We start from the raw sequence: 12,650 nt of genomic DNA, 5'->3' as shown, positions 1-12,650 counted from the left end.
GAGAACCGTGAAATCAACGTACTGTTATCTAGATATTAACCTCTTCCCAATAAAACATATCACTCCGACACATTTCAAAACAAACGTGCACTCATAAACAAAAGTGTACAGATCACAAAAGTGATTGCAGAAATGGCTCTCTGTGCTGTTTATAGCGGCAAGGCGTCTGCAAATGAGAGGGTTACGCTGTCAAGGGCATTGCCCTAGTGAATGGCGCTCTGTAAACAAAAATAAGCCGATATGAGAGTAAACGACCTGTTCCTTAGCAGATGCCTCGATGGGGGCTTAAAAGCACTGTCCGGAGGGAGTAAATGTTTACTCCCCAACAGGAGGTGGCTCTTGGACTGATTTAGGGGAGTTTTTATTTACATTCATCGTGGAACTTTTTCAGGTCAGTATGGGAGTAAATTTTTACATCTGGTGAGAAAAAAATCACGTCAGCAGCCATATCATACGAAAGCGTAACTTTAATTTAGTTACAATCGAAGCACACAATATTGAACACAGTACCAGAACATGCACACAATGTTCACGTATTATTACAACATTCACACTCACCACAGCTTGCCGCTCGCGCTGCACGCCCACGTTTCAGTCACAGCGTGTACATAAGCATCATATTCTGACCTCCCATTTAGCTTCGGAGGGACCCTTTTTCACTAATAATTAAGCAACAAGCATGCATATCATAGGTATAAATTTGCGTCGGCCTGTTGTAGGCACTTCAGCACACATGCTTTTTATCTTAAGCCCACCTACTAATATACGTTTTTACCTATAGTGAAAGGGCTTTGTCAGTTGATGCTCTGTCATGTGGGCTGAATTTGCATTAGCAGTACTGTGCGTGAATCCGTAAAATGCACTGAATCATACACAAAGCCTGAGCTGCCGTGCATGAACACATCAACGAGGCACATTCAGCTGCTCCAGCAAAGAACCGAGATACACCGCCGCTTCCGCGTTCGACGACAAGGCCTCACTAAGAAATATATACGGCACGGTTATGCAATGAATGAAAGCTGGTGATTACAAATCTCTTGCTGCTGTGCAGTTTTCGTCGCGTTAATTTTCTCGTGCACAGAAATAGTTGTCCGCTATCTACGTAGTTAAAGCTACGGAGCGATGGACTTAAACGATCAAGACGGTTTGCAGTCGCGGTTTTTGTTGCTCAAATACATTGCTTGGGCATGGAAGCCGTACGCCGTTTCTGTGTGTCTCCGCCTCGTTCGGCGCCCGCCCTCGTGTTAGTCGTTTGACAGCTGCAATCACAAGGCGTAGAAGACTGCCATTCATTTAAGCAGCCTTTATTTTTTGTGAAGTAGTCAGTGTAGTCAGTGCTTGATCGTAGAGCTCGCCGCGGCGGCCGGCACGCAATGCGAGTTCGCTGCATCGCCGGCTTGAAACCGACGGCATAGTGAGGTATTATTACCACTTGAATGTTGGAGCCCGTGAAATACCAGTGGCACTACGAGAAGCCCCCGTCAGTGGAGTCGGGCCGAGTGCGTCGCCGGAGCAACTCTCGCACCGTTTACTGGCCAGCCTGACGTGGTCGAGCGAAGCCTACTTCGGACCGCTTCGGAGTTTCAGACAGTGGAACTCTAGGAGCAATTGCTGACGATCGCAAAAGCTAGCTTACTTTTGTTACCTTTAAATTATTCTTTGAAATGTTTTGTAGGTCTAGTGGCTAAGGTACTCGGCTGCTGACCCGCAGGGCGCGGGTTCGAATCCCGGCTGCGGCGGCTGCATTTTCGATGGAGGCGGAAATGTTGTAGGCCCGTGTGCTCAGATTCGGGTGCACGTTAAAGAACCCCAGGTGGTCTAAATTTCCGGAGCCCTCCACTACGGCGTCTCTCATAATCATATAGTGGTTTTGGGACGTTAAACCCCACATATCAATCAAATCAATTGAAATGTTTTGTAACTCGGTCCTTTGAAGCGAGGCATTCGCGGCGTTTTGTATACGAATTGAACCGATGTCCAGCGTGGTTCAACAGTGTGAAATACATTGAAACAGTCCCACGTAACATCAACAGGTCGTTACAAATCTTCGCTGCTCTGATAATTTCGTTGCCTGTCGACAGATGTTCACCCAGTCAGCCACACAAAGCACTGGTGTTTCACGCCGACATGCAAACAGATGCCTGTACATACACACAAACACACACATGCACGTACGCACGTCACGACCAAAAAGGCTTTTTAAAACTCCCATAGGGAGCTTGTAACCACGAGACCAGACACTCCATGAGGAGTTTAACAAGGCCAGGTCACTCCTAATCTCTGTCATTAAGCAGGGAGCGTTTTGCGACGACGTGTGCCGAGTTCACTTCGTTCCATAGAGTAAATAATTGGGGCAGGTGAGTTTTGGGGGCTAATATGCTGAAAAAATTTACATCTCGGCTAAGTTTCGCTTACAGTGTGCCTAAACAGTACTCTCCATGGCAGGTCGCTCACCGCTAAGCAGCGCAGACTTCTATTTCCGCAGCCATACCCGTTTTTTATATGCTTTTACCTCATGGGCATAGTTTCCCTCATATAGAGGCTACAGATTGTCGTAGTTAAAATGGTTGTTGCTGCCCTTGTTCGCCTTCAAATCACCTCTTGGGTAATATTAGAACGCGAACGTTGGTAAAACGCTGGCCGTATTAGCTTCTTTCCATGATACATGCAGCGCTAAAGACGAAGCCGTAAAACAGATTGAGTGTACAGATAAAGCGCTCGTCCTGTGCGCTCTGTGTTTTTTAACACGAAAGTGTTCTATGCCGCAGTGCAGTAATACTTTGATGAAGCATGCCTGTTAAAAAAACTGTGAGAAAAATAAACGCGACTATGTATGGTCGTGTTTACGGCGAAGAAAAAAGTCACCGCTGAAAAATTCCGTACAAATGGTTAACTAGAAAAACTGAAAAATGCGGCCCCCGTGTATACCGATGGGTTAAACCCGACGTGGGAGGGAAGCGCTTAACAAATACTGGTTGCAAGTTCGTGCTTATTAATGAGATTAGACACATCATTGGCTTCGTTTTACGACAGTGTTCATTTCACACACAGCACATTGTGTCTCGCATGAACACGGCCATGAATGAATGCAATGAGCAGGTAAATGCATTTCGCAAGGAGTTAATCCCAGTGGTCCTTTTCGAATCGCAGGAAGTCACAGACGTCGCAGCCGAAGCCAATGTGCCGCTGGAGAAACTTCTCCGAAACCGGCGTTCGCCTTGGCGAACGTGCTCCCGCAATCATGTCACGTTGTTGCAAGCATCTGACATCGCGAGCCAACTTGGTGGGGTGGTCCCAGGAGATACTGTTGCGCATGGGCTAGGCGCCATGGCTGCTACCACGTGACTAATAACGCAGCCAATAACGCGCGCGCTTGGGAACAATGTAACTATTAGACAGCCAAAGGAGACCACTGATAACACCGCTGCCGAACGGAGTTTTGTTTTTCTTAGCCGTATTAAGCTTTCACTGTAAACGTTGTTGGAAGAGAAACTCATGACCTCTTAGTCCCGACTATGGCGGGTGGGCGTTTAACGCACTACGCCACTGCCAAAGTCACGAAGAAGGCTACAAGGACGAGCATATTATATCCCTCACAGGGCTCTTTTTCGTAGGTTGTTGAAAGTGAAAGAATTTTTTTCTTGGTCCTAGAGAATACCAATCCCCACGCCCAAGGGGAATGCGCCACAGTTGCTGGCTGTGCCAAGGCAGGTACTAGAACAACATGACCCTCCAGGCCTCCGACCCTCCGTTAATTGTAAAACAGTAATTGTAAGGTTGTACATTACACCAATCCACCGTATATCGAAAGGCGTCGCTACAGCGTCTGTCATTTTTCATGAAGCGCTAGTCGGCGTTCCGAGTGATGCCTAATCGTAGGAATAGTTGTATGCACTATAGTTGTACATTACAGCACTCCGTCGTATTCGGACGGCCCCGCTACGACGTCTGTCAATTTTCTCGTAGCATTGGATGACCACGAGAATGTTATATTATCAAAAACACAAAAAATACAGTCACAACAACTGCCACAATATAATAATTGAATAACGTGCCTAAAACGTCATAAAGACGCCAGCTTCCGGGACCGCAAAGGGAATTGCTGGTGGCTTCAGAAGCGCCTGCATGAGAGAGCGGAAATGCCTCGTCCAGCCTCTTTAATGGAGGTCCGTGGTCTTTACCTGGTGCTGATGGGAGTTTTAACCACGTTTTTGTAATTTTGCGCAGTAAACTGTAGAGCTTGACATCATCGCATTTTGACTGATATAGCGATGAGGTCGCGTAAATAATGTGACTCACGAGGAACGCATGGTATAGGCCAATGAGACTGCTTTTCCTCAGTCGTCCTTTGCGGTTTGAGACCCTTGATTATCAGCCTAAGCTTGTTTTCGGTTTTGGCTGTGATGTGGAGACAAACCTGTGAGTTCCCACCATTGGATACGGGAAGGTAGCTTAGCATCGGTATACATTAGATTTTAGGAATTGACTACCCGTTTCTTGTGGTTAGCACAATTTGTACCTAATGAAACGGCGAGCGGCAGCTGCTCCCGTCGGCGTCTTCAAACAGAAGGGTCTAGTTATGCCTGACTTGCGCGATTAGCTCAGCAATGCACCGTCGCTGCTACCATCCCGTTCGAAACATTTTCAATAGTAGCGAAATTTCTTCAACGCTTTGGCACACCGCGGGAAAGTGGCTTGTACCCAAGTCTCACTCATAATACAAGCCTGGCTGTCGCACCTCATCGCCGCGTTCTACACTCTTTTTGCGAGAAATCACCGCAGGGCTTAATGGAACACACGCGAGCGTGATGTTTCTCTTCACGTTTCCCGACATTGAATACTGAGCAATGCGTACTCATTCGTGAGTTTTCTGGGGCAGAATAATAGTGCTGGGACCTTTAAAGAGCCGAGACAGCAATTATGAAGATCTTCATAGCACGTCAAAAGACAGCACCTTTTGCTTGCAATGGCTAAAGGTCGTGCTATGTATAGTTACCTTTTGTGTATTTTAATCCTTTTGTCGGTAACAATATGCTAGTTTATCAATTTCTCAGATAAAAATTCATATGACCTAGATGTATTAAGTAAATACAAATGGGATAGTATACACGTTTATATTGTTGCATTTGTAATATATTCTTCGTATTTTTGTTGAATATTTACCAGACACTAATCACGTATAGTGTGGTCAAAATGCTGCTGTACAAAGTTATCTTTAGTCCAATTTACTGGTTAAAGCTCTACCAGGTAAATTTTTACGTTTTCTGCTCCAAAGAGTTAAGGCAGACTAATAGAGTTTATACCTTTGTTTTACTTACCACTCATGTAAAAAATACGTTATGTTTGACTAAAACGCCAAAAAACACTATCACATGAAAGCAGACCTCAAGTACACCCATTTTCGTGTGCAGCGTGTCATAAGAATGCATGAAATAGTAGACGTAAAAAAAGCAACTCAATATTTATTCGGCCAAGCAAAATGATGTTACTTATCTATTTCACAGAACGCACCATACGTGATGGTGAAATCGTCCGCTCACAAGCTTCGTGGCAATGACCGCTTCGAGGGATTTTGCGTGGACCTCCTTCGTGAAATATCTCGTTACTTGGACTTCCGTTATCGCATCAAGCTCGTCAGAGATGGTGCACACGGTTCTAGAGACGCCCAAGGTCGATGGAATGGCATGGTCCGGGAACTCGTTGACCGGGTAAAATATGTCCACTCAATCATAGCAATATTTTGTGAAATCTCGCCACTTGTGTTCTTTCTGTTCAAATAAGTCAAACAGAAATTTAATGACCACCTTCAGCACTGTCCTAATGTTTTTTTCTGATTTAACCATTGGTTGCTAACAGAGTGCGCGTTTTCATTTGTGGCATCCGCAATACGTTCAGTTTTTTGTGCTGCCTTCTTTAACTTACATTTCACAATGAGGGCATGCCTAATGGGCTCCACATGATCTGCGATTTAATGCGTTTTTACAACAGCACCGCCTTGACCAGACCGTTTACTCCAATTTATTTGCCGGTTAAGGTCTATATACAAAAACAAGTAAAGGGAATCAAAGTCAGCTTTTGCTGCTTGTGCCCCAAGGCATTTGCCTTCACTGGCTGATCAGTGCACTTAGGACGCTACTTACATAAACCAGAACGATAAAAATACGCACAGTTCATGCAAAGTCGTGCAAAGATTGACACAACGAGGGAAGGACACACAGTTCATCATACTCGTTGTCGAAAGAGGCTTCTAACTTCCTGTTGCATGGCTTCTTGTTGGGGAGTACGCACTGCATAAGAATGCCTTACGACTCTATGGGCACCATCGTGTGCAGCCAGGTTATGCGCCATAGAAAGGCTGCTGCACATTAGCATCTTGGCTAGGTGGTGCAATATCTGGTCGTATATATGTATACATTCGGCGACAACTTGACTTAACAGTGCAGCGAAGACTACAAAGGTCCGTAACAAGTACGGCGGCTTGAAGCTGATTTCGGTCTTGTTGTTCGCGTCGTAAACACGTTGGAGAAAAGAAACAGGAAGCCTGGTTGGTCTAAGGGGCTTAAACTGTTTGTTGTTGATGCTAGGCTAATTATGGCGTTGACAAATAGAGTCGAACCACAACCTGCCACTGACCGTTCTGAAGGGTCCACCTCAAAGCTGGCTGTCGAAGCACAGGACTTTCCTTGCTCCAACTGCGCGGGCAAACAAGAAGCGGAGGCTGCGAGGACTCTCTCCGTCAGTGAGCATGGCTGATAATCATTGAGGTTTTTTGCACTCTACTCAATGTTTTACGCCAATCTTGAGATCTTTGGTCTTGAAATGTTCTCAATATTCAGTCTACACTTGAGTGTCAAATTATGAGTATATTTTTTAGAAATGAAAAAAAAGCATTTGAGAGCCCACTCACTGACTTGCTACGTCAATAACACCATCAATACTTTGTAAATTCGGTGTACTGAAAAAGTGGTGCTGACTCAGAAGTGAAATGAAATGCAAAGCAATGTTCCGAATTCACCTATATCTGTGTTTTACCTTTGACTTCCCACAAAAGATTCCCTCGTTATAAGTATAGCAGCATTTGTTTCAGCAAGGCAATTCAGAAAAAATTCTATACTTACTCTTTTTGAATGAGATAGCAAGCATACGCTTTCATAGTTAACTTCCACAGCTATGCCAAAAAAAAAAGTAGTCGCCGAATATAAACGAAATGGTTCTTGCTTTCTTTTTCCTAGTATCTTTTCTCTTTCTTGCTACTTTTTTCCGTCCCTTTCCTTAATGTTCTGTCTTTGCCGTCCACTGTCTTTTTCTCTGTGTTACACTTAACTCGTTCACCTTCGTCGTTCTCCTCCTCACCACTAAATCTTTTTTCACATTCACTTCCTTTTCTGACCCTTTTGCTACAATCTCCTGAAATTTCTGCAGGCATTCTGTGATATCCTCCAAAAAACTCTGAAATAGTTTGCTATCAATTCTCGCACTCTTTGTCGGTACCTTAAACGAAATCTCTTCATGAAGCACCGTAGGATATGTTTTAAATGCGAAGCATTTCTTAGCAAACTCCGGCGACTTTCAGCGTATCTATCTATCTATCTATCTATCTATCTATCTATCTATCTATCTATCTATCTATCTATCTATCTATCTATCTATCTATCTATCTATCTATCTATCTATCTATCTATCTATCTATCTATCTATCTATCTATCTATCTATCTATCTATCTATCTATCTATCTATCTATCTATCTATCTATCTATCTATCTATCTAACTATCTATCTATCTATCTATCTATCTATCTATCTATCTATCTATCTAGCCACCTATGACTTTTAGCTCTCATGGCCGTTTTGATAATGGTATCAATACCAAACTTGAATGACGTAACGTGCCTCTATAAAGAACATATTTGACTAGTCATAAAACGAAAATCATGGCATGTGTATCATCAATGTCCTGATTTACTGCAGCTTTTGCGGTGGCTTCGTTCGCATGGCATGTTGCAAGACTGGTATGGTATGACATGAATACATGGCGGACACAATGGACAGACCTTAACATAAAATTTATCACATGCGTGTCATGCAACAACAGGACTACATGCCACCCTCAAGATGCACTCTCGGCCGTTTCGCCAGCGTCATGCACACTACATTTGGCATTACGATACGTGAATGAACGACGAAGGTATGTAACTGGTGAAAACATGATAATCATGAGATGCGTGGCATATAACAATGTGACTAGATGCCACGTTCACGATGAGCTGGCGGCCGTTTTGCTGGCTTCACTTATACCAAATTTGGTAATACGGAACGTGAATGGATGACAAAAGTCTGACACTGCTGCAAACATGATAAACGTGAGAAGCGTATCATGTAACAACATGACTACATGCTATGCTCATGATGTGCTCGCGGAATTTTCGCCAGCTTCACATGTACCAAACTCGGTATTATGTGACGCGAACGGACGACATACATAAATGACACATCCAAACATGATAATCACGACATGCATTTCATGTAAGAACATGTTGCATGCCACACTGATAATGCGCACGCGGCCGTTTCGCTAGCTTCACATGTGCAAAATTGGGTATGCTTGCCCCAGTGCGTCGGTATAGTGGCTAAGGTACTCGGCTGCTGACCCGCAGGTCGCGGGATCCAATCCCGGCTGCAGCGACTGCATTTCCGATAGCGGTGGAAATGGTATAGGCCTGTGTGCTCAGATTTTGGTGCACGTTAAAGAACCCCAGGTAGTCAAAATTTCCGGAGCCCTCCAATATAGCGTCTCTCATAATCATATGGTGGTTTTGCGACGTTAAACCCCACACATCAATCAATCAATCAATCAATCAATCAAATTTGGTATTACGTGACGCCACTGGAAGACGAAGGTATGTGACTGGTGCAAACTTGATAATCATGAGATGCGTGTCATGCGAGAACATTAGTATAGGCCACAGTCAAAGCGCCAACACATTTCGACGTGACGCGGTGCGCGTGCTCGCCGGTGTTCATTTCATCGCGTCACGCCGGCGTTGCGACGCCAGGTGCCGGCCCTGCCATATACTCTCCGGCGCGCGCCGCGCTGCGTTGCTTGGACGCATGCGTGTTTCAGCGAATCTGGCGTCCCTGCGTCACAAAAAGAGGGAGATGCAATGTTGTCTGGGTAAAGCTTCGGCGCGAAATGCAGCATGTCGCATTTCGCGCCAGTTGCCATCTGGCCGCGCCGACGGACGCTGGTTGCCTCTGGCGTCAAACTATAAAGTGCTCGCGTTTTGCTAATGTAGCGTCATGGTGCCCAGCATGCGCGCGTGTCAACGCTAGAATGGAGTATATTGGGCTTTTTATGATGCGGTCGTCACCGTTTTGCAAGCTCCACATATACCGACTTTGGTGTTACGCGACGTCAATAGATGAAAAAATATATGTCTGGTGCAATCTTGATAATCCTGACACGCATGTGATATAGCAACATGACAACATACTACGATTATAGCGTGCTGGTGGACGTTTCGCTAGCTCTACATATACTAAATTGGATATCACGTGATGTGAATAGATGAAGAAGGTAAACGACACATCCAGACATGATTATCATGACACGGAACTCTTGTACGGCATCATTTACCTTCACCTCGTAATGTTGTGCTGAATTCAAAGTGACAAATCAACAATCCTCATTCGTGCTCTGCATATCATCAATTCCCACTGTACGTGAGATCTGCCTTTTTTTTCGTTGTTGGTATACACAGAGGAAGCCGCATGTGCAGGACTGCAACACAGCCGATGACCTCTTCACTCACACTTTTATTCCGAATAGCTATTCATTTAGAGAACTCGACAAAAACCAGAGTGGTGCCCCAACTTGCTTAGATGCTCAGCCTCGCCATTTTCCATGGCATAACATTATGAAAAACTTTTCCTAGACTATAGAACAATACATTAGGCTTCAACCATATTTTCTTAAAGTGCTTGTACGCTAATCGCAACGAAACTACAATAGCGGAACTTTGTAATACGGTGTGTACCATTTAATTAGTCCTCATATTGAATATCCGTGTTTGGAAAATTTTTTTAATGGTTTCTAATACTTTGTGCTCAACTATGGGAGAGCACTAAGCCGTCCCATTAAAAATAGCTAGACCTGACTACGCTATGTACCCTTCGTCGTCCCTACCACTGCTCATGGAGCTTGGGAAAAAAATTGGACGAGTATTTCTGTGCTTCCCTGCAACGAACTTTGAAGGACGATAATCTTCTGTCTAAAGCCGCAACGTGAGGAATGGTGCCATCTCTCAGTATTGGGAAAAAACGAAAGCTTTTTTTTTTCAAAACGCTGAGCTACTGGTAGGCGGCAGCATGAAATCGTTTAGTCGAAGTCCCGGAACCTTTTAGGTAAGCTTCGAAAACACCCCCTTTTAATTCATAGCGTCGCATCGTTAAGCACAGCGTAATAAACACTTCAGTTCTTAGATTAGCGTGTCTCTGGATTTACTAAATAAAATACACTTTACATAACACTTGTGTATTGATGCTGTGCCTCAAATATGCCTAATGTTTGTTTTTACGTCGAAAACTGCTATGAGATCACAGCACGGGTCACGCACGGTGCTGTAGTTGTCCGTAACGAGTATCGCAAGAAATAAGAAAACTTCGTAAATAAAACATCAAGGACAGAATAAGCTTCGAAACCGGTTTCGTCGCATGCCAGCCCAGTGTTCTGCCACTGAGTCACGGGGTGCTTGTAATTTGTTTCTAAACTGGCCTTAGTAAGGCTTGATGTCAGGAAAACAATTCCTGTAATATAAGTAATAAAGCGTTTTAAAACACCAAAGGAAGGAGCAAGCGTCGCAAAATGTGAATTGCGTAATGAGTGGGTCGTTCAATGCTCCAACTCATTAGACAACTTGTTCGTGATCACCTAATAAACTTGCCACATGCCCACTTTATGCATAATTCTGCATCGTTGTCAGCCACTGCAAAAAAAAATGCAGAAAATTGCGCAAGTATGTAGCGCTTGTCGCGTTTCTCCGAAGAAGGACAAAATATAGCATATCGAATGCTGGGCAGTACAAAAAACCTATGAATATTTATTGTGTAGTGGGTACTCAGCACGTGTGCTTCTAGCAGTTTCCTAAAATGTTCAGCAAAGTCACTGAAATCTACTCTTATAGCTATTGCTGTGACAATGTTGAGCGTTTCACGCAGGCCTGGAGTTTTTTTCTTTTTTTATTCACAATGTTCAAAAGTATGAACGCAGCCACCAGATCTAGATGGATGGGCTTTGAGCACGGCCTTAAATTTTCAACGGGTGGCTGAATCATTGGACAGACACGAACACACACAGAGACCAAATTTTTGTGTTGGAGCATCCCAAAAACACTATTGTCTTTCCAGTAGGAAACGTCAGTAGAAGTAGAAGTGTAAGTGTTAGCTAAAAGCCGACTTCTGCTGTCTCTCATTCCCAGTAGCAGCCATTGTTTACCTCCGTGATTAATTTTCAAAACGCCGTTGATTGATGAAAAAAACCAACGAAAGACGCCAGATGTTTTCTAAAAGCAAAACGAAAAGACGCCAGATATTTCTAAAGCAAAACGAAAAGACGCCAGCTGCTTAACGAAAGACGCCAGGTGTTTTCTAAAGCAATGGTTTTATAATCAAAACCATATCGCGATACAGGTTTGCAGTTGACGATGCTCGTTGCCTTCGGTGTGTGCTCGTATGGATAAGGATGCCAAAAAGCGGGCGCGCAGGGCAGATCTCTGCGCGCCCGCCTTGAAACATTGAATAAATCTTTCCATTGAAGACATCAAACTTAAGACATCAAACATTGAAGACATTCAAAACCAAATCTTTCCATGGAAGGCATCAAATTGAAGACATAAAACATTGAAGACATTGAAAACCCCAACCCAACCACCATCAGAGGCACCTGCATCGACATCGTGTTTGCCAACTTTCATCTGCAACCAGTGCGAGAACCACTTAGCTTACATTTCACCGACCACAAAGCGGTCATAATGAAAGGACAACGGAAACCAGCAATAAAGGTTTGATAAAACATTTAATCAATCCTTTCATTTCGGGCGAATTAATGGAAGAAATTTCACGGTTTAACCGAAGGTTACTTCCAGGAGCTTCGCCCAATCTCATTATCTTTCACCTCGTGGATCTGCCGTCAATTTTTCACAGAACATGGCACTCTATATGAGTTCACCCATCATCTTTGTAGGTATTTTCATAGTGATAGTTTCTTTTTCAATAAAATTCGACTTGAAGGCATTCGGCAGTTATCGGGTGTTTTGTTGGGAGAGAAAAATGCTTTGGTATATCTTTAGATTCGCGTCACCCGTTTCCACGTACTCCCATTTCCTCTTGTCACCTTAGTAGTGAGGGACACGCTCTTTGGGATAAAAGAAACTTTAAGCTCAACCACCGTGATATAGTAGGATCTTTACAGATGGTACCTAATTCTGTTGCCGTATTTCACTTTAATGCAGCATATAAAGAACGAAAAAAGGGCTCCTGGCCCTAAAAACATAGCAACACCTGGTGTCATCAATACACAAATACTTTTTAGCCATGGTAATGGTACTGAATTTTATATATGCAACTCCCCCAATATGATTTGGTGTGAGAGCGC

The 12,650-nt window shown here is 43.9% G+C and overlaps 1 protein-coding gene across 5 annotated transcripts in view; it reads left to right on the top strand.

Moving 5' to 3' along the window:
- Positions 1-12,650, top strand: part of LOC119173660 (glutamate receptor ionotropic, kainate 3) — a 149,841-nt gene that overhangs the window by 125,553 nt on the left and 11,638 nt on the right. For all 5 annotated transcript variants that reach the window (XM_075896130.1, XM_075896129.1, XM_075896132.1 and 2 more), the window contains one exon: positions 5,505-5,708. In XM_075896130.1, coding sequence (XP_075752245.1) covers positions 5,505-5,708 — 204 coding nt within the window. The remainder of the gene's footprint in view (positions 1-5,504; positions 5,709-12,650) is intronic.

The sequence above is a fragment of the Rhipicephalus microplus genome, chromosome 5, assembly GCF_043290135.1.
Source record: "Rhipicephalus microplus isolate Deutch F79 chromosome 5, USDA_Rmic, whole genome shotgun sequence".
NCBI lineage: Eukaryota > Metazoa > Arthropoda > Arachnida > Ixodida > Ixodidae > Rhipicephalus > Rhipicephalus microplus.
Note: the sequence above shows the minus strand (reverse complement) of the source record. Positions and strands in the feature narration are given on the sequence as shown.